The sequence below is a fragment of the Lipotes vexillifer genome, unplaced genomic scaffold, assembly GCF_000442215.2.
Source record: "Lipotes vexillifer unplaced genomic scaffold, Lipotes_vexillifer_v1.1 scaffold1429, whole genome shotgun sequence".
In the NCBI taxonomy this organism is placed as follows: domain Eukaryota; kingdom Metazoa; phylum Chordata; class Mammalia; order Artiodactyla; family Lipotidae; genus Lipotes; species Lipotes vexillifer.
Window position 1 is genome coordinate 513,981 of NW_006787152.1, and position 25,879 is coordinate 539,859.

The 25,879-nt window shown below is 42.3% G+C and overlaps 1 protein-coding gene across 1 annotated transcript in view; it reads left to right on the forward strand.

Annotated features, from left to right (window-relative positions):
• GNA14 (G protein subunit alpha 14) overlaps nt 1-25,879 on the forward strand; it is a 202,257-nt gene that overhangs the window by 87,383 nt on the left and 88,995 nt on the right. Inside the window, exon 2 of the mRNA XM_007459887.1 lies at nt 19,758-19,942. Within this exon, the coding sequence (XP_007459949.1) occupies nt 19,758-19,942 (185 nt within the window). The remainder of the gene's footprint in view (nt 1-19,757; nt 19,943-25,879) is intronic.

A 25,879-nucleotide genomic window follows, 5' to 3' on the forward strand; every position in this document is an offset into this window, starting at 1 on the left:
CGGGTCTTGGTTACAGCACGTGGGATCTTTCATTGTGGTTCACGGGCTCTTTGTTGCGGCGCGTGGGCTTCTCTCTACTTGTGGTGCACAAGCTTCTCTCTACTTGTGGCGCGCGAGCTCAGTAGTTGCAGCGGGTGGGCTCCAGAGCACGTGGACTCTGTAGTTGCAGCATGTGGGCTCTCTAGTGTGGCGTGTGGGCTTAGTTGCCCCGCAGCATGTGGGATCCTAGTTCCCCGACCAGGGATCAAACCTGCGTCCCTTGCATTGGAAGGTGGATTCTTAACCACTGGACCACCAGGGAAGTCTTGGAAGTGACCATTTTAATACACACACTATAGCCTATAACTAATCTTGTTTCTCCTGTGGACAACCTGACTCTGGTAAAAGTCCTGCCAAGGCCAGCTCATTTCCGTCTCCCATTAGATTCCGTTTGGATTTCAAAGTGTAGATAATGGTTAGGTTATAGGAGAATGTATAAAGTGTGATGTAATGGCTACTTCGAAGATACTTTAAATGCACTTTTAATTAGTATTGTCAAACTGATTTCACACTGTAGTGCCTAACTTGAATGCATTTTATGATAATGCACGTGTCTGGATGATGATGGTTATTTCAGGGTGGATATTGATTTAAATGTGATCCCATGACATCACTCCCAATTATCCTGGGTGATATGGCTGGTCCAGAAACACTGGCTAACTCAGAAGAATCTTAGCATACTTAGCAAATAGCATGAACCATTCTTACCTGCTTTTGAAGTTTTCTTCAGTTCTTAAAAACCCTGGGTGAAAACAAGTACTCTCTCTTTTAGTCTATCATCCTTTCAGCAAATAACTAAAAGTCAGATGTTTCTGTACTGGGTAGATATCATTATATACCAAAATATATCCAGGCTGGGAGAGTATATCCTGGGTAAAAGTGAGAAATAAGAGTATTTGCCATGGATATTTACCTCTTCGACCCCATGTGTGTGTCAAGCCAGGGAGGCACTTAACATTTGTAGGGCCTGAGCAGGAGTACAAATGGAAGCCCCTGGCTGGTGTCCCTTCGTCACCACCACCTCCCATGCACACTGCAAAGGGCTCTGCATGCACTCAGGCCAGCACATCCAAGCTCTGTCCACAACGCCTCACACCCATCTGTCTCTTGGCTACCTTTCAGGCCTAGGGATGTGCACACCTGTGTCATGCTCGCCCTCAAGTGGATGGGTTGGGGAAGGGCCTGTGTAGGCCCTGAAAGCGGGTGGGGGGCCACTTTCCAGGATCTCAAGTACCTTGAGCATGGCCTTGAAGCTGGGGAGAGGACATGGACTAAAAGCGAGTATGTGTCCTTTGCCCTGGGGCCTCATGGCACCGCTGGATGGGGAGAGGTGAAAGAGGGCCAGAACAAGGCCCTCTAAAGTTTGGAAGCTCCTTTGTCAACTCTAAAGGTGGCACTGTGTCAAGCCCTGGAATATGAGAATAATTGCAGGATGTTGTTTTGCTGGCCCTTTTGTTTTTAGCCAGCACACGCTGGAATGTCTGTTCTGTGCAGATTGGGAGGCTGGGTATTGTGGGAGGATACAAAATACAAAGCTGTTTTTAATCGAGTTTTGGGGAGATAAAAGCTGAACTGAGAATAATTACAAAACAACTGGTTAACGAGGGAAAAAGCTAGCCCCTAACTGTTAAGGAAGGGAATTTGGGGTGAAATGGAGTAAAGTCATGTGACTGGTTTTGTGCCCGACCTGGGTTCTTGGACTCTTTAATCAATAGAAATTGAGAAGAGGCCACAAGAGGAATTCAGGCAAGGCTTTATTGGGGGTCCTGCTGCCGCTTGAGGGAGCGAAAACAAGTAACAGGTTCCCTTGCTCGCTCCTGGAGACGGGGCGAACTGGTTCCTTAAATGGGGTGAGTGTAGGGGTGTGTCCAGGGGTCGGGCAGGAGGGGTGGCTTAGGTGATCTGCCCACCCCCTGGGGGGTGCTGTGTGCGGGGATCTCACGCAGTACCTTGCTTTTGCTCCCGGCACCTCAGAAGTGGCAGCTGGGTTTTGGCTTTTTTGTATCTTATTGTTCATAGTTTGTCCCAACTGCGCATTCATGTTTATTTTTAGTTCCTTACGGTTTCTTTGTATTCTGTTACTAGAGGAGACGTTTGTTGAGGTGGCAGCACTCCAGCAGAGGGTCCCAGGTCCCAGCCTGTCTCAGTTTCAGGGCCATAGGGTTTAGGGATCATGGAGATCACGGCTGACAACCTTGTGCTTCCAGGTCTCCCGCGGGTACCGTAAATGTGTGACTGGACCAGATACAAGGCAGTGGGACCTAGGGAGAGACTGTGGGCACATTTGTGTTTAAGTAGTGAATGTGTGCCCCAGCAAAAGACGTTCAGATTAAAAATAAAAAGCTGAACAAGTGTAGGGGTGTGTCCAGGGGTCGGGCAGGAGGGGTGGCTTAGGTGATCTGCCCACCCCCTGGGGGGTGCTGTGTGCGGGGATCTCACGCAGTACCTTGCTTTTGCTCCCGGCACCTCAGAAGTGGCAGCTGGGTTTTGGCTTTTTTGTATCTTATTGTTCATAGTTTGTCCCAACTGCGCATTCATGTTTATTTTTAGTTCCTTACGGTTTCTTTGTATTCTGTTACTAGAGGAGACGTTTGTTGAGGTGGCAGCACTCCAGCAGAGGGTCCCAGGTCCCAGCCTGTCTCAGTTTCAGGGCCATAGGGTTTAGGGATCATGGAGATCACGGCTGACAACCTTGTGCTTCCAGGTCTCCCGCGGGTACCGTAAATGTGTGACTGGACCAGATACAAGGCAGTGGGACCTAGGGAGAGACTGTGGGCACATTTGTGTTTAAGTAGTGAATGTGTGCCCCAGCAAAAGACGTTCAGATTAAAAATAAAAAGCTGAACAATGTGCTGACCAAACAAAATGGGAATGCAATCCCTGACTCTAAACTTCTGGGGTTGTTGCTGATGACATTAAAGTGATGTTGCCACACTGATGCAGAAACTTAATTGCTCACCCACAGTTACACTTAATAAAGTAACTTGGGTTATGGAAGGTGCTTCACATACAAAATAAGTGGGAGGGGAAAAGCTGTAAAGAGAAAATTCTTTAGGATCCTGCAAACAGTCCAAATGATGGATAAGACAAGTGGAAAGAAAGAAGAGCCCTTTCCCCTTTCATACTAGAAGTATTAAAAGTTTGCTCTGTTTGGAAAACATAGAGGAATCCCCTGTTAGTCTTTTCATTTCTGTAAAATCCTACCAGTAATTATTATATCAAGTTTCTCTGAGCCTGTGAGCCTGTGATCACCTTTCCCAAACAGGCACTGCACTGGGTTAACCAGAGTGCTCCCCCAATTCACGATGAATTTGGAACCTATGAATGTGAGCTTATTTGGAAATAGCGTCTTTACAGGTGTAATAAAGCCAAGATGTGGTCCTACTGGGTTAGGGTGGGCCCCACATCCATTCTGACTGGTGTCCTTATAAGGTGAGTTAAATTTGGACACACACACACACACACACGTACACACACACACACACACACACACAGAAGAATGATGGCCATGTGAATACAAAGGCACAGATTGGAGTTATGCTGCTCCAGACCAAGTAGCATCAAGGACTGTCAGCCACCACCAGAAGCTAGGAGAGAAGCAAGGAACAGATCTCTTTCAGAGCCTCTGGTGAGAGAATAAATGTCTATTGTTTTAAGCCACCCAGTTTGTGGCACTTTGTTGCAGCAACTTAGGAAACAAATACACGCACCACTTCTAACTTCCTCATTGTTATTAGAAATGCCACCAAGTTCCTGGTCTCAAAGTTTATAATTCCTGCTTCTAACCTTCTCTTGCAAATGCATTCAGTCTTCCGAACCATTACATTTCCTTCGTCCTCTCTACTTCCACAGTTATCACTCATCATAATAATTAATATTTGAATTCTGCTTTCTAGAATTAAAGCAATTTTAATCCTCACAACAAATGATGATAGGAATGGTATTGTTACTGAACGTAAGATCTTGTGCCTGACACATAGTAAGGCCAAACGAACCAAAACGTCGCAGTTTGGAGCAGAGAAAGGTTTATTGCAGGGCCATGCAAGGAGATGGGTGGCTTGTTCCCCAAAAGCCCCAAACTCCTCGAAGTCTTTCAGCAAAGCGTTTTTATTTTATTTTATTTTATTTTTTTAAAGAATTTTTTTTCTGATGTGGCCATTTTTAAAGTCTTTATTGAATTTGCCTCAACACTGCCTCTGCTCTATGCGTTGTTCCCTTAGCCATGAGGCACGTGGGATCTTAGCTCCCTGACCAGGGGTCGAACGCTCACCCCCTGCATTGGAAGGTGAAGTCCTCAAACATTGGACCACCAGGGAAGTCCCAGCCAAGCATTTTTAAAGACAAGGTGAGGGAGGGATATATGGTTTGTCGTTGCAAACTTCTTAGTGTTGGAATCCTTTGTTCTCACATCTGTCCACATAGGTCAGGTCAAGATGTTCCTGTAAACCTCCAACAAGACAAATGTTATTCTCTGTTCTGCAACTTTTTATCTCCATATGAATGGACTCTTAAAGGTCAGAGCCCTGAGACTAGGCTATCCTGTATATTTCATGCTATAGGCAACATTCTTTTACAAAAGGTGAGAGCCAGCATGACTAAGCACAGGAAAAGGAACAGATCTAATATGGTATCAGATTTGTTCTTGCCTATTACAGTATTATTCTGCCCACTTAATTGATGAGGAAACTGAGGTTCAGAGAGTTTAAGTAATTTGTCTAAGGTCAAACAGCTTTCTAGCATATCACAAATTTCAGATTCCATCAAGGATAGTCCCTTTACTCCAAGAAAAAATACTCAACCCCAAATGGAGTGCTTGGCTTTAATTATTTTTCTATACTGCTTTCTCCATCATTCCAAAGAAAAGACTGTAAGAACTTATCTGTATCATTGGGGTAAAATGAAAATTATCCTCAAATCATTCTCCTTTGCTTACCCACACCTTGGAGGACTATCCCTTAGTTATTATCCCAGCAAAGGCATCCCAGTGTTGATGGAACAAAAAAGAGAGAGCTCATTTGCCTCTTTTTTTCCTTGTAACAACAGAATTTCTTTTATATGTTTAATTACAGCCTTAGAAGAGATATCAAATTGGCTTTTAGTGGAAAGTTTTTTTTTTCCCCGTAGGTGGGTCACTGGAGATATAATTAATACAAATAATAGCTATCATATACAGATTTCTTTTAGTTGAAATGACCTCTTTTGCGTACATTTTCCCACTGTCTGTAACAAAGCAGCTACTTGGGTTATGTTGTTCAGCTGGTTTTACAGCAAAATCAAAGAGTACATCCTTCCCATATGAGAAACATGTTAGCAACTCCCACAGTTGTCTTAGTGAAAAACTGTTTTTTGTTGTTGTTGTTAAGGTGGAGGTTTATGAAAAGAAAAAGCTGGTTGGTTATTGATTTTCTTATCTTAAGCTATATGTTTAAGCAGTAAATTAGTGTTGTAATGCCAGAAGAGGCTGTAAAGTCTCTGACAACCCCAATATGGCAGAGTTATACTGAGAGTGACCATATACTTTATTATCCAAACCAGGACACTTCTGAGAATGAGAAAGGATACTATTAATAATTACCTCAGGACAACCGGTATAAACTAGGACTGGTCCTGGACAATCAGAAGATGTGGTCATCCACAAACTATTATATATAGAATGGATAAACAACAAGGTCCTACTGTATAGCACAGGGAACTATATTCAATATTCTGTGATAAACCATAATGGAAAAGAATATTGAAGGAAAGAATGTATATATATTTGTATAACTGAATCACTTTGCTGTACAGCAGAAATTAACACAACATTGTAGACCAACTATATTTCAAGGAAAAAAAAAAGCGATACGGTCATCCTGGTCATTTTAACCCACCCTGGAGAGAGGGGTCCAGCCTGTTTTTGCAAACATCTTCCCCCAAAGAGATCTTGATGAGTGGAACTAGAGGTTAGTATTACTCATGAATCATTAGGTTGTCACTTGGAAATTATATATGCATATATATATATTTAAGTAATTTTTTTGGATATCAGTAAGAGACATTGAAAAACTCTTGACCAAATGTTTTTGTCTTAGCGATCCTGGAGTTCATGGTTCTGGGAAGACTGAGGCTCAAATGGATCTTGGGCTGGAGGAAAGGAAATGACAGAGTTGGCCTTCCCCACTGAGGTGGAGACTCATTCCTTAGAATCAGAGCCCAGCCCAGGCACTCAATATATGCTGCATAAATAATGACTGGAATGACTCCAAGCACGTCCCGAATTAGACTGTGATGTTACTTGATTCACAGCTGTACACCAAAAAAGAAACTTCTTTCTTTCAGAGGGTGAAGCCATAATGAAGACCATTTGATGAGAACTCAAGTTTCTGAGTTGGCACAAAATTGTTGTTTTGGGGACTGAGAGAAGAATTAAAGCAGGAGAACATATTTCATTTACACTGGGAAAGGCCCCTGGGAATTAAATGGTAGGAAAGAGTCCAAGGGTTTTTGGTGATTAGTTGAGGAATGCTAAGGAAAGTGGTATTAGGGAATTCTTCAAATATTCAGACAGTTAGTGAGCACCTACTCTAGGGCAGGTGTTGTCCAAGGTGCTGGGGTTCAAAGGTAGAGAAGAGAGTTCCTAATCTAAGGAAAATCACAGACTAATGGGAAGACATATAAACATCATGACAAGGCCGTAATAATGGTATATTAAGATATAGTAGGAACAAGAAGAAGACAATGAGTCTTTCTACCTGGGAATGCGGGGGCATTCATGGTAAAAGCGATGGTGGAACGGTGCGATAAGATGGATGAGTTGGCCTGGGAGCCAGCTGGGCTCCTGGGATAGAGAAAGGAAGGCAAAAATGACAGGACCTGAGTTTTACATGGTTGATACAACATTGCCAATATCTTGGTATTACTTAACCCATGTGTTCTTAAACTGGACCTTTAAGGGTAAATTCACATATTTTGATCACAGTGGTGCTGAAAGACACCATACACCTTTTTGGATATCTACAGTAGTCCCCCTTTATCCATGGGGGATACATTCCAAGACCTCCAGTGGAGGGACTTCCCTGGTGGTCCAGTGGTTAAGACCCTGCACTCCCAATGTAGGCGGCCCGGGTTCAATCCCTGGCCCAGGAACTAGATCCCACATGCTGCAACTAAGAGTCTGCATGCCACAACTAAAGATCCCACACGTGGCAACAAAGATCCCACGTGCTGCAACTAAGACCCGGTGCAGCCAAATAAATGAATAAATAGATAAATATAAAAGACCTCCAGTGGATACCTGAAACCACACATAGTACTGACTTCTCTCCCCGCCGCACCCCGCCCTCTCTCTCTATATATATGCACTATGTTTTTTTCTATACATACGTACCTATGATAAAGTTTAACTTATAAATTAGGCACAGTAAGAGATTAACAACATAACTAATAATAAAATAGAACAATTCAAATAATATACTATAATAAGAGTTATGTGAATGTGGTCCCTCTCTCAAAATATTGTATAAATTTAATGCCTTTTCTATCTTAACTAAGTACTTTTCACACAGTGTGGCCATAACTTGTTGCAGTTTGAGATGCAACAGCAAAACTAGCATGGATTTCTTTTTCCTTCTTCAAAACTTCACAGATAGAAGATTCATTCTTTCCATAGATCTCAGCCACCTCAGCATATGTTTTTCTTTTCTTTTCTTATTAAGTTGAGAATTTTTACCTTTTCTCTTAAAGAAAGCACTTTATGACTTCTCATAGGCATATCCAAATTGTCAGCATCACTACTCTTGAGCCTTGAGGCCATTATTAAGTAAAAAAAAGGGTGACTTGAACACAAGCACTGCGATAACTGCACAATCTGATAACCACATAGCTACTAAGCGACTAATGGGTGGGATATGCTGGATAAAGGGATGACTCACGTCCCAGGCAGGACAGTGAGATGGTGCAAGCTTTCATTATGCTACTCAGAAGGGTGTGCAATTTAAAACTTAAGAATTATTTATTTCTGGAATTTTCCATTTAATATTTTCAGACCACGGTTGACCCCAGGTAACTGAAACTGCAGAAATTCAAACCATGGATGGGGGCGGAGGGGTTTACTGTACTTAAATCTGAATAAAACTCATTTCATATTCTGCCAGAATGGTGAGAAGGACTTCAAGAGAACAATTTTTTTGAAAAACCATCCAAAGTGGATGATAGTGCGTGGTACTTTGAAAGTCACACGGTTTTGGAATTCTCTGTGCTTTCATTCTTAACCTGAACCTGCATTTAATTGCACTAGTGTCTACTTTTGTTTAACTACAATTTAACTTATTTTCATTTAAATTTATCTTTGGAGTGGAGGAGGATGGATAGAAGGGTGGGTCAGATACTCCCCGTATTTCAGCAAGATGCTTTAGTATTTCGAAATAGATATCTTGTCTCCTTGCCTGCCCTTATTGAAGTTTGCAGATTTTTAAGTCCATCCTATCTTTTTAGAGCTTCCTCTTTTCCTTTAAGTAATTTTTGTCTTTGCTCTATCCTTCCTCCTATTCTTTTGAAAAAAGCATGAGCAAAAATTCAGCTTTTAGACAATCATAACTTGTGAAGGAACAAGTTCTGACTTTAGACTCCTCCCTGTGTTGACCATGCTGGGGTTATATGATTCCTCATATCCTTTCAAAGGTTGAGAGGCTGAAGTCTTATCAGCGCCGTGGTGGTATGATTTCTTGGTAAACGTTTCTGTAAGAATGAGGGAAATGTCAGTTTTCAGGAAGAGCAGTGAACTGTGGAAGATTCTAAAATCATTTATGAAAATACTTACAATTTGTCTTTTTTAAAAATAAAACAATTATGAGTTAGAGTCATAGAGCAGAAAGTGATCTCTTGACCCTCCTTGTAAGTGAAATGAGTTTTACTTCTAATGGGATTGCTAATATTTTAGCTGTAAACCACGGAGATTATTTGAATAGGTTCCTCCCTATCCTTTGTGTGGTTTATTCACTTTTAGGGAAAAGTAATTGACGTCCTCAGCATTTTCCAAAATAGAGTTTTGTCACTAACAGGCATTTGTTTCTTAAGATTCTGTATATTTTGTTACTTTTCCGGAAACTTATACAGACGAGCTATTGACACAGAACAAGCAAAATTGTGTAACTCTTTGTGGAAGGGTCAGTTAGAATGTCTGGCTAGTAACAAAGATCTCTGGATCATGTTGACTACATACAAGAGATGCATGTCAATTAATGACAACCGTTTCCTGACATAAAGCAGTTAATTCTAAACTGAATATTTGTATTGAATTTTTTACGAATACCACATTTCTAACAAATTATAGAAATTTGGTTGTGTAGGTAAATAGCTCAAATTAATTTAGAGTAAAAAGTAACCTTGCTGTCTCCTTGCATTTGAACGTTTAAATGCACTTGTGGCAAATATGAGAAGTACATTATGTTTGATATTTCGAATTAGAAAAACATTTATTCAAAAAATCTTTGTGATTGAAAATTGTTAGCATGATCTTTTGGCTTTGCCTGATATAAGAACTGCTCAGAAATCAAGTTTGGACTTGAAAATACCATCTTGATCAAAATGAGGCCCAAAGACAGAAAGTGGCAGGAAATACTTGGCATTGCTGCTTTTCTTGGTGAGTCAATACAAATGATTTTGTAGATTAATGAAACAAAAAGACTATAAAATATGATACAGCATCTTGAATTCTGCTCCATTGTTTTAGTGTTGGCTTCTTTTTTTAAAAAAAAATCTCAAACTGTCTATTGAGCCTCATCACTTAAGTTCTTTCAGCTTTTCCTTTTTGTTTCAAAAGACTTGTACTTACCTCTTTTGTTGAGACAGCAGCCATGAACTCTGTGTCCAGTTGTTTCCAGTTCTGTGATGCCTAGGACATTGCCACTTCTCCTTTTATGGTGAAAAATAACACCTTTTCTGTTTGCAAGAGCAGAGGCTGGGGAAGATGACATGATTGTGATGGTGATATGGGGATTGGGGAGGACTGATTTGAATAAGTGAATCTTTATGGCACCTTCAAAATGTTTCCTCTCTGGAAACTGAAAAACAGAGCTCCCACAGAGATATTTTATTCATGCAGAAATGAAATTGGAGCTTGGTATAAAATCCCATTGGCTAAACTGAACATGATGTAAAAATGTGAGCATTCCAGTCCCAGGTAGATTACATTAGTAGAGGTTCCTCTTGGGACAGCCTGGAGAAGTGCTTCCCAACCAGTCCATGGACCGGGTGCATCAAAACCCTTGGCGCTCTGGTTAGAATGCATAATGCCAGGCTCCTGCAAGGGTGAGTCAGACTTGAACTGAGGAGGAGCCCAGGAACCTGCATTTTTATTGAGTATCCCTCCCTCCATTGGATTGCACTTGGGTAGATGTCTTAGTTCACTTAGGCTGCTATGAAATACCACAGACTGGGTAGCTCATACACAACAGAGGTGTGTTTCTCACAGTCTGGAGGCTGGGAGTTGAAGTTCTGGGTGTCATTAAGGTTGAGTTCTGATGAGAGCTGGTCTCCAGACTGCAGACGTCTCCTGGTGGCCTCATATGGTAGAAGGGGCAAGGGAGCTCTCTGGGTTCTCTTTATAAGGGTGCTAATGTCATTCATGAGGGCTCCACTCTCATGACCTAATCACCTTCCAAAGGCCCCCCTAATGCCATCTCTTTGGGCATAAGGTTCTCAGCCTTATGGGGTTGGGGGGACACAAACATTCTCACCATAGCAGTAAGGGATCATTTGGAATTTTCCCCAATGTTAGCCAGATTCTCTCATGAACCAGTATCTTTAGAATAACAAGTACCAGGATTGCAGCACTCACAGGTGCAGAAACTCCCGCCACCTGGGGTGGCTGCTGCCCAAGGTCAGCTGTGAGTTATAGGGGACCAAGCAGAGTGCCCCCAAATCCACGCATTCTCCTCCGGGCCACCCTCTTTGCTACTAAGGACCTCTCCTGCTTAAAGATTCCAAAAGGCATTTTCCTAACTCATGTACCCAACTACCAGGAAACTCTGATACAGAACATGAGCCTCCCTGTGTGGCTGGCCCTGGGCCCCGCGTGTCCTCATTGGAAAGGGCAAGTGGCAGTGCGCCTGCTCCTGTGTGAGGCTGCTTTGCCACTCAACAGACTCGTCCATTTAGTCCTGAGTCCTCTCTTGGCCAGGCAAACCCTCTTCCCATTGCTTTCCCAGACCGTGATCATCCTTGTTGTCTTAGTCAATGAATACCGAAGCACAGATATTTATTAGGCTCCTACTATGTGCTCTGTCTTAGGCTCCAAAGACACGAGGAAACGAGAGAAATAAGGCCCCATAGAGCCAACCTGCCAGTCACAACAGAATGTGTCCATACCTTCTTCTGCCCGTTGGTCTCATAAGTCATTTACACCAACATACAGAATTGTGTCCCCATTTCTGTTCTGTTTACGTACATCGTCTTCGGTAAAACTGAGCTGAAACACAATGGCTTCTCCCAGATGGTTTCAGAAAACATCACAGACTATTGGAGTTGGCTTTGCCCATCTGAGAAGCTTTATCAGCTCCTCCCTTTGACTCTCAGGGAGGCGGTCTTGACTAAAGATTATAGGTAAACTTTAGAACAATTGGCTTTCTGTTTAGATATGCTTGGTTTATCACTTGGAAAGGCCTTTTTGCTTTGGCCTCTGTTCTCTCCTGGCTTCTAAAAAGCAACTTTTTTTTTCCTCCCCATGGGTCTTTCTGAGTGTTAAGCTGAAACTCGAACCTCAGACTGCTTTCTCAAATCTCAGAGTTTAGAATTTTAGTGCTAAGGCATTTTTCTGACCCCTTTTTAGTTACATCAGTTTCAACCCTCAGTTTTTTTGTATGTGTGTGAGGTTCATGGGTAGAATTTCAGAAGCCTCTCAAGAGAAAGAGGGGGAAAGCTTCTTTAAGGATGGACAGTAAAAGAGTACATTTCACATAATACACACCAAGACGAAATACCCAGATCACTGGGGGATAGACCAGATGTTTGTAGCTGGAATATCACCAAAGTCTTATGATAATATTTAATTAATCAGATATTTAATTTGATTACCCATGGCAAATGATACTGGTTTTTTACTCGTAACATTCATGTTTCCTTACATAAGAAGCTTATTTAAATTAAGAATTTTTAATATTATATAATCATGCAGATGGTACATGGATATGATAAAAATAACAATGTAAGTACGGAAATAATGGAGTTTGGGGAAACACGGGTAAGTGAATGCCAAGAACAAGCATCCTGGAGGAAAGCTCCCAGCCCTGCAGAGTGCACGCCCACCACCCACGGACACAGGAAGCCTGCGGAGGTGAGCTTTCACTTAAATAGAACACAGGTTATCCATGTGTGCCAACCATGCCCGAGTAGCAAGCCACGTAAGTGCAGATTAACCACTTGCTGAGCATGCATGCTGGAAAAGGAAGTATTTAAGGTGAGGGGAGGCACAGGATCCCGACAGAGCATTGCAGTGAGAGACTCAGGGGAATACGAGAGGCTTAGTGAGAGGCAGGTTGGTCTCCTGCCTGGAGGTCAGCGGGCACAAAAGCAGGGAAGGCGAACCAGGCCCTCGGAGGAATCTCTGTTACAACCAGGTTGCCTTACTCAGAGGTTACCCCCTGATTTTATTACAGAACACATTTGTAGTAGGATGACGATAAATAAGAACCTGAAACTAGTAGGCTCTTAATGATAACGAAAGTTTTAAAGTACTTATAACCCATCGTTGGTTTTCTTTCCTCCAAGTATGAAAACAGTGAAGCAAAAACTAACTAGAGGAGAAGAGACGTTTCCCTTATTTATATTTGGAACAGAACCTCGAGATGGAATTGTAATTTTACTCCTTTCTCTGCCCTGTATTTTAATAGCATTGGGTCCAGGAGCAAAAGTCCTTCTGGCCTGTGTTTCCCTGCCCTGCCCCCCTTTGTCTCATCTGATTAAATCTCTTGGCCGCTTGATACCAAAGTTCGCCTTCCAAGCCACGGCTCCCCCCTCCCTGCTGCTCCCAGAGTGAGGGCTCAGTTCTCCTGCTATCTGCAGAGGCTGTGGAGGTGCCGTCCACCAGCATGTTGATTTTGTGGAAGAGCCAGTGAGAAAGTTCTCACAAAGAGATAAGAAACAAAGCAGAGTGGACCTGTGCTACTGACTGGCCCAAACCACACATTCTAATACGCAGTCAGGAGGGATGTCAAAGCTAAGTCACCTAATCTTCCAATCACCAATAATTTTCGTTCTAAAAATCGTATCATTTAGATTTTTCTTTTGTGTGGAATAAATGAACGGTTGTGCTCAATGTCTGAGCGTTGAGTTTCTGTTTAGAAGAAGTGAGGATACAAAAACAAGACCCGCACATATGCTGCCTATACGAACTCACTTCAGATCTAGAGACACATACAGCCTGAAAGTGAGGGGATGGAAAAAGGTATTCCATGCAAATGGAAATCAAAAGAAAGCTGAGTAGCAATACTCATATCAGACAAAATAGACTTTAAAATAAAGACTGTTGGGACTTCCCTGGTGGCGCAGCGGTTAAGAATCCCCCTGCCAATGCAGGGGACACGGGTTCGATCCCTGGTCTGGGAAGATCCCACATTCCGCAGCGCAACTAAGCCTGTGCACCACAACTACTGAGCCCACATGCCACAACTGTGGAAGCCTGTGGGCCTAGAGGCCATGCTCTGCAACAAGAAAAGCCACAGCAATGAGAAGCCCACACACTGCCATGAAGAGTGGCCCCTGCTCGCCACAACGAGAGAAAGCCCGCATGCAACGACAAAGACCCAACGCGGCCAAAAATAAATAAATAAATCATGTTTTAAAAAAAAAAAGACTGTTACATAATGATCAAGGGATCAATCCAAGAAGATATAACAATTGTAAATATGTATGCACCCAACATAGGAGCACCTCAATATATAAGGCAAATATTAACAGATAATAAAAGGAGAAATTGACAGTAACACAATAGGAGTGGGGGACTTTAACAACCCACTTACATCAATGGACAGATCATCCAGACAGAAACTCAGCTCAGATCCTTAGCTTGAGTTTACTGGTCCCTCTAGTCCTGGTCACAGCTGTCATTGCAGAGACTGACTTACGTCTCATGTTTCTACCCCCTCTCCCACCTCAGCCCCCATCTGCTGTTGGAACTGTCTCATTTAGAGCAGAGCTCTGAAGAATTAAAGATAAAGTTCCAAGTGCTGGAGTCTCAGAACCAGGTGAAGACAGTGCTTAGCTGATAGAAGGGTGTGACTCGGCCATTTATTGGGCGAAACACTCAGTGTAAAACTAGCACATGGTGTTATCATGGGAAGTGCATGTACCAACAGAGACCTAGATTTAGACCCAAGACTCAACAAACACTTCCAAGCTGAGTCACCTTGGACAGACTTTGACCTTGGACAGAGATTAAATAAACTATCTAATCTTTTTGATATTCAGTTTCCCTTCTGGAAAAAGAAGATACTAACCAGGTTGTGTTGAGGCTTAAATGAGAGGGAGAGGATCCGTCACCCCTACCCCCAGCCCACTGAGTTTCTTTGCTCGGCTTGCCCTCAGCCCCAGGTGGTGTATGTCTTTCAATCTTTCTTTGCCTTTAACCTGTACTTTTTTTGCCCTATGTTTGGTTTTTTATTCTTCAAATAACCACAATATATTAGTAGAATTGAAGAACGTTTTAAAATATTGGTATTGATCAAGTACATTTATATCATCTTTTTATTAATCGTTAAAATCATTTCTAAGCTTTTCTTTTCAAAATCTTCCATGTCCAAAAGCAAAATCAATGACTTTTTAAACATGTTTCTGTGTTTGGGGCTGCTGGTGGGGTTGGCTTTAACCTTTTGTAAGTGAATGGTCTTTATAATGCAAAAGATTCTCTGCCTTGGGTATAGAACTTTGGGGTGAGTCTTGATGATTTTTCTGGCTTAACAGGGCCCAAATCCCAGGTGCTTCGTGATAATTACATAATCTCTCCGTTCACCTTAGCTTTGTGGTATGTAGAATGTGGAAGTATTAACCTTCACTTAGGATAAGGTAGCACTGTACCCAAGGTCAACCTTGCTGGGGTGGAATAGAAGCAAGCGTGGCAGCATCATAGAAGAGATGCAGGGAACCCCAGGATTCTGCAAGAGCAGAGATGTAATCTGATTCAGGATTCTAGACCAAGCTCTGACCGTATAGGATCTTCCCACACGTCCTCAGTTAACACACGAGGTCTTGGCAGCCAAGAGTCATCATGAAACTGGTCTCATCACAATCATCTTTCAACAGTTCATATCTCACGTTTCTGCAGTTGTCTGTGATATCAGACCAATGGGGGAAAACTGACTTCTCATGTTTGTTCTATTCATTCCTCCATTTAGTTATTTTTTGAGAGCTCACTATATGGCAGGCACAGTGTTCGTGGTACCCAAATGCGTGACTCCCAAGCCTTACCCTTCCTGGACTTAGGGTGTAGCAAGAGACATATCTGCAAACAAGCAGTTAGGGGATGGGCCCCACTGGGGTGTCCACAGGCACTTTGAGAGCTTAAAGGAGGCAAGCCTAACTGTTGGGGGGATGAAGGGGAAGAAAATTCCTTTAGGGGGGTGTTATTTGTGTTGAACCTTGAAGGCTAAGGCTTTAGCAGCCCGGTTGCTAGCCGCAGCTCTGAATTTGCATCAGCTTTGCCCTGTTTGCTGACTCACAGTTTCCTCATCTCTGACCTGGGAAGACGGCACCCACCTTTCCCATCTCTGGAGGTAGAAGTAAGGCAACAGGGAGGCTTGTGAGGTTGTGAGGACACTCACCTGTCGGGAGGTTCCTCTTCATGCCCCAACAGTGTGCGCCTGCAAGATGGTGGGTGTGCCTGGGCTTAGGGTTCAGTGTGCGGCTGTGAACTTCCCATCTGTCCTCATTAGATCAGTGTGACTAAGTCCATTTGGTCATGATCCCAATGTTCTTCTCTGATAGTAGAGTCTGCATTAGAGTCTGATTGAGTAAATCCCCTCTTTCTCTTGCTGACAGTGTGCACTTGCAGAGATCACTGAACAGTATGAGCCCCAGGTTTCTCATCTGTATGATAAAGATGACGGTAATAGTTCATACCTCGTGGGTTGGTTGTGAGGATCAAAGGAAATAATGTGTGTAGAGTACCAGGCACAGTGTGACTCTCTAACACTCCCAGGACTGGGGAGTAACCAGGAAAGGGTCACAGAGAATCAGGATAAGGCTCCTGCTTGGCCATTTTCATGGTGGTTCCTGCCATGGTTAAGGTCACTGCTACCCACATAGCACACTGGGTGGTTGAGAGAGGATGAGCCACCTCTCTTCCTATTTGTGGATAGTGAAGGCAGCTGAGATTGGATGAGTTCCTTATCACTATCATGTATTCAAAAAATACTTTCAATTCAATAATATTATTCAAGATTTTAAAAGGAAGGAGGAATATTCCATTGTATATATGTGCCACATCTTCTTTATCCATTCATCCGATGATGGACCTAGGGGTAAGACGGGAATAAAGACACAGACCTACTAGAGAATGGACTTGAGGATATGGGGAGGGGGAAGGGGAAGTTGTGACAAAGTGAGAGAGTGGCATTGACATATATACACTACCAACCGTAAAATAGATAGCTAGTGGGAAGCAGCCGCATAGCACAGGGAGATCAGCTCGTTGCTTTGTGACCACCTAGAGGGGTGGGATAGGGAGGGTGGAAGGGAGGGAGACGCAAGAGGGAAGAGATATGGGAACATATGAATATGTGTAACTGATTCACTTTGTTATAAAGCAGAAACGAACACACCATTGTAAAGCAATTATACTCCAATAAAGATGTTAAAAAAAAAAAAAAAAAAGGAAGGAGGGCTTCCCTGGTGGCGCAGTGGTTAAGAATCCGCCTGCCAATGCAGGGGACACAGGTTTGATCCCTGGTTCGGGAAGATCCCACATGCTGTGGAGAAACTAAGCCCGTGAGCCACAACTACTGAAGCCTGCGCGCCTAGAGCCTGTGCTCCAGAACAAGAGAAGCCACTGCAGTGAGAAGCCCGTGCATCGTAATGAAGAGTAGCCCCCGCTCACTGCAACTAGAGAAAGCCAGCGTGCAGCAAAGACCCAATGCAGACAAAAATAAATTAATTAAAATAAATAAATAAATAAATAAATAATCAGGGTCTTTAAAAAAAAAAAAAAAGGAAGGAAATGCTGTCCCAGGCTACAACATGAATGAACCTTGAGGGTATTATGCTAAGTGGTATAAGCCAGTCACAAAAAGACAAATGCTGTGTGATTCCCCTTATATCAGGTACCCAGAGTGGTCAGATTCTTAGATACAGAAAGTAGAAAGGTGGCTGGGGGGAGGGAGGACTGGGGAGTTGTTTAATGGGTGTGGAGTTTCAATTCTGCAGGATGAAAAGGGTTCTGGAGTTTGCACAACAATGTGAATACACTTAACACTTCTGAACTGTATACCTACAAATAATGAAGATGGTAAATTTTGCTGTGTGTATTTTATCACAGTTTTATAAAAGCTTAATAAGCTTGTGCCAAGTGTAAGGCATTATACCTGGCCCAAGGGGAGGCAGTGTGAATAAAAACAAATATGGCCCCTGTCTCCCCTTACGAAACTTACAGGCTGGTAAGGGAGGCATATGTCCAAGGAAGAATGACATTAATGGGCAAAAGTGCAGCTGGAACAGGTGCTCCAACCAGAAGTTTATGGTACCCTGAGAACCTAGAGTATGGGGACTCGACCTCATCAGGCAGACCAGTCCAGGTGAAAAGCAGCAGTGAGAGGGGTGAAGGGAGACCATCCCAGGACCGTGCAAAGCATGAGCCAAGGCTACAACAAGGAGGCCATTGTGGCTGGAGTGCAGAGGGAGGAGGAAAGCGCGTTGTGAGAAGAGGCTGGCGAAGACGGAGGGGCCAGACCACACGGCCTTGTTGGCCACAGTAGAGTTTTCTTTCTTCCTGAGCTGAGGGGAGGCCATTGAGGGTTTTGAGCTGAGGATGGGAAGACACATAGAAAAGCAGGTTTGTGTTTTGAAAAGATGAACCTGAAGGAACATTTTTTTTTTTTTCTTACAAGGAAAGATCTTATCAAATGCTAAGGTTGTCTCAATTATTCACCTGGAAAAATTGTTCGAGTCCTCTAGATGTTTCTCCGGGGCCTGATGTTCACAGGGCCCCCGGCAAGAGTACAGACGGAGACCCACATCCCATAAGTCTAAATGGTTACAGGCAATAATCAAGCCAACAAACCATTTTTAATATGTTCTATCACATCTCTTTATAACTAAAATGTCAAAAAAGGTGTGTACAACTATGGTTTTTAATATGACTAAGAGCCAACAAAGTATCAAAGATGATTGAATTTAATTATAACTGCACTGTCCGGGTATTCTGTTGGGTCAATGAGATGTGGATATGTAATAAAATATTTTATAATTAATCCATCATTTCCTATTTCATAATTTTTTGCCTTTATAGTAAAATCACAAATTATATTATTTTAATTAAGATTTTCATACAATTCGTGTTTTAATGGAAATGCTGTTAGATGACTTTTTTGTAACAGGTATATTGAATATATATTGTATATATATTCGTATATATGCAGTTCACCCATTTGAAGAATCCAACTTTTATTGAGTCATTTTAGTTCTGAGATCATTTTCATTAATTCCAATTTGAAGAAACTTTGCCCTACTGAGATCATATCAACCTGAATTGTTAAAAAAGCTTCTTTAAAGCAATACTTGGATTTGAAAATGAACCATAAATACAGTATATTATGTTCCAAACATGGTAATGGGATCTCTTAGATAAATTATCTTTATCACAAAAAATATTAGAAATAAAATATTTTAATTCCATCACACAAATGTCTGTCACTTACGCTGCACCTTTTCCTGTCTATTCAAACAATATCTCAGTCTAATATTAATGTAAAGCCCTGGCATCATGTTTCACACATATTATCTGGACATCTGTGCAAATTTAAGAGCAGTAGGAATGGTTTGATGTTGTAAAATGTTCCTTGGCTGCCATGTGCAAGTGTTGTGAGTTTGGAGGACCTCCTGAACTACAAATTGGAATATGAGGAAGGGGAAGAATATAGACATTTGGTACAGCTAGGGATGGTGCTTCATTGTGCTAGGATCCATTGTATTCATGTATTTGAAAGAAAGAAATTGACAAGTTAATTAGCCTTTTCTCACATCCAGGTGTTTCTGCTGCTCAAACCTTCCCAGCTCTCTGAAGCAGCCCCCATTGCTGCCGTGGCTGGTATTAGCAGTGGGGAAACCCTCGAATGTTTGGGGCTTTCAGACACGGATGCCAACTGTTTCGAGGTCATAGGGCAAGGGATGTCGGGGAGCAGTTCCCTGGGGCCTAAACAGTGTTAGTCACAAGAGCTGATGTTTAGGATTACTCCAAGTGACATGGGCACTCATGTGCCCTTAATAAATTGTGTGTGTGTGTGTGTGTGTGTGTGAGAGATATTTGTGGACTTCTAAAGCACAGGGTCCAGGGTGGGGACCCCTCTGCCCAGGGGTTTAGGATGGCACTAACTGCAGCCTCAACTTGCATAAGCATTCGGCAGGCCCTTTCCAAATCCACCGCCATCAATTTACTAATCCTCATATTGGCCAACGCTGCCAGGAGGTACTTTCTTTCTCACCCTGTTCCTTTTAAAGACTGCTGACTGCGTTTTTCACATGTTTTGTCTTATTAGGAACTGGAGAAAGTGGCAAAAGCACCTTTATCAAGCAAATGAGAATCATCCATGGGTCTGGTTACAGCGACGAAGACAGAAAGGGGTTCACGAAGCTAGTTTATCAAAACATATTCACCGCCATGCAAGCCATGATCAGAGCCATGGATACCCTGAGGATACAGTACGTGTGTGAACAGAATAAGGTAACATGCTTAAGAGTGTTGGACCCATTTGTGAATGCATGCTATCCTCCTCTGGTTAGCATATGTATCTGAACTAAAAGATTTACTGCGCGCTTCCATCAGAGGCCAAAAGAAGCTCTTGAACTCAGATTCCGGGGTAGAGATACTCCAGAGGAGTGCGATGAATTTAGGAACAGCGCTGCAGTCTTATTTCTGCAGAAGCTCTAGCATAGTGGTAGTGTGGTGCTGCCTAGTGCGCAGCAATTCAGAAATGCGGGTAGTCATTCTGGTGACTTTTTTCAGATGCTGAGAAAAGGAAGACATACATATACATCTCCTCTTTCAGCTCAGATACCTGGTTAATTTCTTCTTTGGAGCAGTGGAGATCTTGGGTTTACAATGGCCAACTTTTTAAGAATTCCCAGCCTCAGGAAAATGCCCTGCAGACTACTCAAAGAAGTCAGCGGGCTTTGTTTGTTTTGGGAGCTATAGCCCTTCTTAGGAGCTAAGTGATGATTTATGAAGGGTAGTGCTGTGTCTCAACTAGCAGAGGGCTCTCATAAAATAATGGTATGAAGTTGCCATTTGCTTTCCTGTCACCATGGGTGATTTAAAATACATATCTGTTTAAGACTATAGGAAAATAATGAGGCAGGAGGGTGGGAGGCGGAGACAAATAATATTTTCTATGGTGTATTGGAATGTAACTCCATAGGAAAATACTATGTATAAGTTCATTAAGAATCTAACTGATAGTTTCTTCAAAATAATTGATACCAAGTTACATCATGACATGATGATAAAGAGAAAAATTCTGTCTGATTCTCTTGTGGCTCAACTGAAAAGAATTTAGCTGCTCAAATGCCAGAATAGTGGTTTGAGTATGGACCTCAGGGACAACTTTATCATGAACTTGTGGCATCTGTGTTCATGTACATTATACAAAGAGTTTCAGAGCAATCAATCTAATTATTTTTTTATTACTCAGTGACTGGATTACATAGGAAAACTCAACGTGCACCAAATTTTAGACGTACCTTTACAGTGTGACTGCAACCTTGTGTCTTTAGCACCATTTCCTTGCAGTCTTGAGGAAATGAAGGAATATAGCTTGCCCACAGCTTCAACCTTCAACAGTGTTATGCTGAAAAATGTGTGTGTGCATGTGTGACAGGTGGTGGGGGGAGGGTGTTAGTGGTGGGAATTAGTCTTTAGTATATCTGATGCCAAGTAATATGAGAGGTGCGTCCTGAGCCACTGGGTGATTCTACAAGTGACTCTGATTCCTTTACACATTGGTTTTGAGTATATACATTATATCTTTTTGAATGCATGCAGTTAAAGAAAGAAATCACCCTTTACAAAGTATTTTAAAAATTAGGTCATCTGTGGAAATTTAGGATTATTTCAGAGAAGAGGTATATCAGGAACGTCCTTGCGGTAATTTTAGTTAATCTACTTTCCTCCTTTGTAAAAGGCATTTGTTTCCCCAGTCATAGTGGGGTGACTAACTGGAATTTAGGGATAGATTTGTAAACAGGCCTATTGGGAAGAAAAGGCTCAAGTATAAGTCAGTTCTGCTTATCTTGGCAACATGTGTTTGTAAAAACCTGATCAGATTTAGTAATCAAGGCCCCTGGGTTTTTGTTTGGTTTTCCCTCAAGGTCTTCTAGAAGAACTCTGAGTTTATATTTCAAACAAAAAGGTTTTATGGGGTTTGACATTGCACCACTTTCTTGTGCTCTCTTGATCTGAATTCTTTCACACAAGGCCATGTCCCCTTGCCCACTAATCTGCATTAGTTTCCCCCAGCTGCCGTAACAAAGCACTTCAAACTGGTGGCTTAAAACAGAGATTTCTTCCTTCACAGTTCTGAAGCCTGGAAGTCTGAAATCAAGGGGCTTGGTTCCACCTGGAGGCTCTGAGGGAGGCTCTGTTCCATGCTGCTCTCCTGGTTTCTGATGGTTGCTGGCAATCCTTGGTGTCCTTTGGCTTGTAGATGCTTGCATGCAGTCCCTGACTCTGTCTTCCCACAGAGCTCTCCCCTCTGTATCTCTGTGCTCACATGGTGTGCAAACCTCCCTCTTCCCATGAGGACAGCAGTCATTGGGTTAGAGCCCATCCTAATCCAGTATGACCTCATCATAGCTTGATTATATCTACAAAGACCCTATTTCCCAATAAAGTTACTTTCTGAGATTTGGAGTTTTCATGAATTTCAAAGCAACACTATTCAACCCAGTACAGTCTGCTCTCTGCCCCAATCCCCCAAAGAATGTCCAGCCTATAAGCAAAATACATTCACCCCATTCTAATATCCCCCAAAGATTTAACCCTAAAAACAGCATCAACTCCAAGCCTCAAATCTGATCTAAATATCAACTCAAACGGTCCCCAATCTCATCATTTAAATACTCTAAATGATGTAGAATGGGTGAGACTCTGGATATGGTCCATCCATGAGCAGAATTCCTCTCCTTTCACATACCTGTGAAAGTAGGAAATGAGTCAGTAGTACCTCTGTCTCCTCCTCATTTGCTGTCTCTGGCTCCATTCTCAATTCCTTCTTTCTACTTCAAGTACGTTCATTCATGCTTCATAAACTTCCTCTTATCCCTCAAACATATGCCAGGGATGAACCACATAGTGACATGGCTTAAGGAGAGGCAAAAGGTTGAGTAGAAAGATCACTGGATTGGTTCCCCCAAATCTGGGCTCTGCTCATGGCTCACCTGTGGGTCTCAGGCAGGAGTCAGCAAACTTTTTCTATAAAGGGCCAGAGAGGAAATATTTTCGGCTTTGAGGGCTATACAGTCTCTGTTGCAGTTACTCAGCTCTGCTGTTGTACAAAACCAGGCATGGGTAACGCGTAAATGAATGAGTGACGCTTGCTTATAAACTCTGTTTGCAAAATGTGAAAATTATTCTTAACTCACGGGCCAAACAAAAAAAGGCCAAGAGCGGATTTAGTCCATGGTCTGGAGTTTGCTGACTCAGTCCTAGGGGAAGCCGTGTAACCTCTCCGGTCTCGCATTTCCTTGTCTGTTAAATGCAGACAGCACATGCTCTGTCTACTTCATAAGCCAACACGAGCAAAAGGAAGTGCTTTACAAATTAAATGGCACTGGAAAATAGAAGGTTATTACTGGGGCAAGTTCAAAAGCCAGAAATGAACTCATTGTTTCTTCTGTTGATTGTTTAGGTCTTTTTTTCTGTTTGTTTTTTGTTTAGGTCATTTTGATCGATTTCTTCTTTATTATTTTCTGAATAATTTTCTCTGTGGGCTAGTCCTGATTCCAAATGTGAAACTAAAAAACAGAGTACCCTTCTTAGGTCATAAAATGATAAAATGATTAGTGCTCTAGGAGTTTAAGTAATTACTTAAGAAGCATGACCTATGTCTTCTTTTTTAAAAAAATTTATTTTATTTATTCACTTTTGGCTGCATTGGGTCTTCATTGCTGCGCACGGGCTTTCTCTAGTTGCAGCGAGCTGGGGCTACTCTTTGTTGCGGTGCACGGGCTTCTCACTGTGGTAGCTTCTCTTGTTGTGGAGCATGGGCTCTAGGCGCATGGGCTTCAGTAGTTGTGGCACATGGGCTCAGTAGTTGTGGCTCATGGGCTCTAGAGTGCAGGCTCAGTAGTTGTGGTGCATGGGCTTAGTTTCTACACAGCATGTGGGATCTTCCCGGACCAGGGCTCAAACCCGTGTTCCCTGCATTGGCAGGTGGATTCTTAACCACTGTGCCACCAGGGAAGCCCATGTCACCACCAGGGAAGCCCATGTCTTCTTTACAAAGTATTGCTTTATTTAAAACAATTGACTAGTTAAGTCAGGGATGAACAAACCTAATTAGCTTTTCTTTTCAGTCCTTCCCTCACTTCTTATTCCATTATTTGATTTTTTTCAGAGCTAGACACTTTCTTAAAAGTCTGTAGAAGGGAATTAAGAGTGATTTTAGAGGGTTTTATTTTAAATGTTAGCAAGATTATTGGTCAGCCACGTTGTTGAAAATCTTTGCCTATTATTTGACAGGCTATTTTGAAAGGAAATTTATCAGAAATTTAGTAGCCTTCGGTTTTTAACCATGTTTTAACCAACATGTTTTTTCAATTAAGATTTAGCCTTGAAGATTATTTTCTCATACATTGCCTACTTTTCTTAAAAGAAATTATTCATATGTATTCACTCACTCTGTTGATAAGCCTTAATTTTTATGTCTCTCAAGAATGTCATGAGCACGTATTAGAATTTATGACTTGTTGAATAAATACTACAGAGGCGTTTGCTCAGTGTCAGGACTACTAAATTTGAATTAAGCTTATATCTTGTGTTTCCTGGTGATGATTTCACGGAAATCTTCATATATTTTACCGTTTGTAGTGTCCCCAACTTGAGAAATTCTCACTCTAGGTCTGTAGTGTGGTAAAGGAAATCTTATCCCCTTAAAGGTTCTGCAGAATCGGCTTGGATGATTTACATACAGAATTTCCCAAGGGCAAAGGACAGCCCTGCCTAACTTTTCAAAACGTTTGGTTCTGTATTCAGTGATCTCTAGAAAAAAAGTACAAGGCCTACAGATTCTTTCGGTCGCTGACCCCAGCTTCTTACTTTCCCTCCTTCTTATAGGAGCTCTTCACCACACTGGGGTCACATCGTATTTGCATGTAATGTACACACATTTATTGCAAGGGCTCATCGTAAAAACAAAAACAACATCTTAAAAAAGGAGAGTTAATAATTGAACAGTAAGACGAGTATTTTGCTTGCCATTCCCCTCAAGTACTTAACTTGGAATTCGGTGTTTCTAGAAGTATGAGGTCTGAAATTTCCTTCAAAAAGCATCTTTCTCTTCTGTGAGAAGCTTTTACCGAATTCCAAGTCACACTTGAGGCAGTGGGCTTGGGCCCTGTAGCCACCTACTGCTCTTGAACGGCTGAATTTGGGAGGTTTAATTGACTCACAAGGTCTCTGCTGATTTTGTTTCAAGTTTTTCAGGTCCTTCATTTAGGTACATGGTTGTCTTTGTCATCAGTTCCCTGTAGTGTCTTGAGTTTCAGCCCCTTGGAGCGGGATCCCCCCCTCTCCTGACTGCTGGATATATCAGGGACATGCAAAACAATGGTCCTCAGTCCTGGCTGCACATTGGGAGCTCTTGGGAGGCTTTTCTGCTGCCGCCCAGGGTACCAGCCCTGGAGAGTCAGGCCTAAGTATTCTTGGCGCGCAGCCCGAGCTTTTGGATTGACTTTTAGAAGCTTCCCAGGTGATTCTGATTAGGCAGCCAAGTTTGAGAGAGCCACTGCTATATGTATCTTAAGATTATCTGGAGGCGTTCAGTTGGGATTCTACTTTCTGATGAGCCTTTCCATAGAGGAGAGGGAGACTTCTGGTAATCTCTTCCATGGGATGACCTAATCAATCTTTATCCAAAGGTAAATTGAGGAGCCAGCACTGAGGATGTTTGTTTAGATCAGCAGTACCGGGGGCGGGGAGGCCTTAGTGAGATGAGGTGATGGTAGCGGTGACAGCATCTCCAGGTGACATTTTTGAATTCAGGGCAGATTCTGTGTTTTTTCCTTTGAGTCTTGCAGGACCCTAGCACAGCATCATGGCGAGAGCTTCCAGGGATGGGGTGGGGGTCAGGGGGGAAGAAGGAGCTGCATTTCCTTCGCTGGAGTTCACATCACTGGGCCTTCTCGGTCTCCTTTTCCTGCTGTTGCTACACTGGAGTTATCGTTTCTTTTTGATCAGTAAAGAATCAGGGATGCAGGTTATATTGATAACATGCCCAAGGTATAGATATTGTTTGTAATAAAAATACCTTACAATTTCATTTTGTAAATAGAGACATTATATTAGGAAATTAAGTAGTTATATAACTTCACATTTAAGCAATAAAGTCAGGTATTTGCAGGTTAGGATTGCAGAAGACATTTTTTTTTTTTTTTTTTTTTTTTT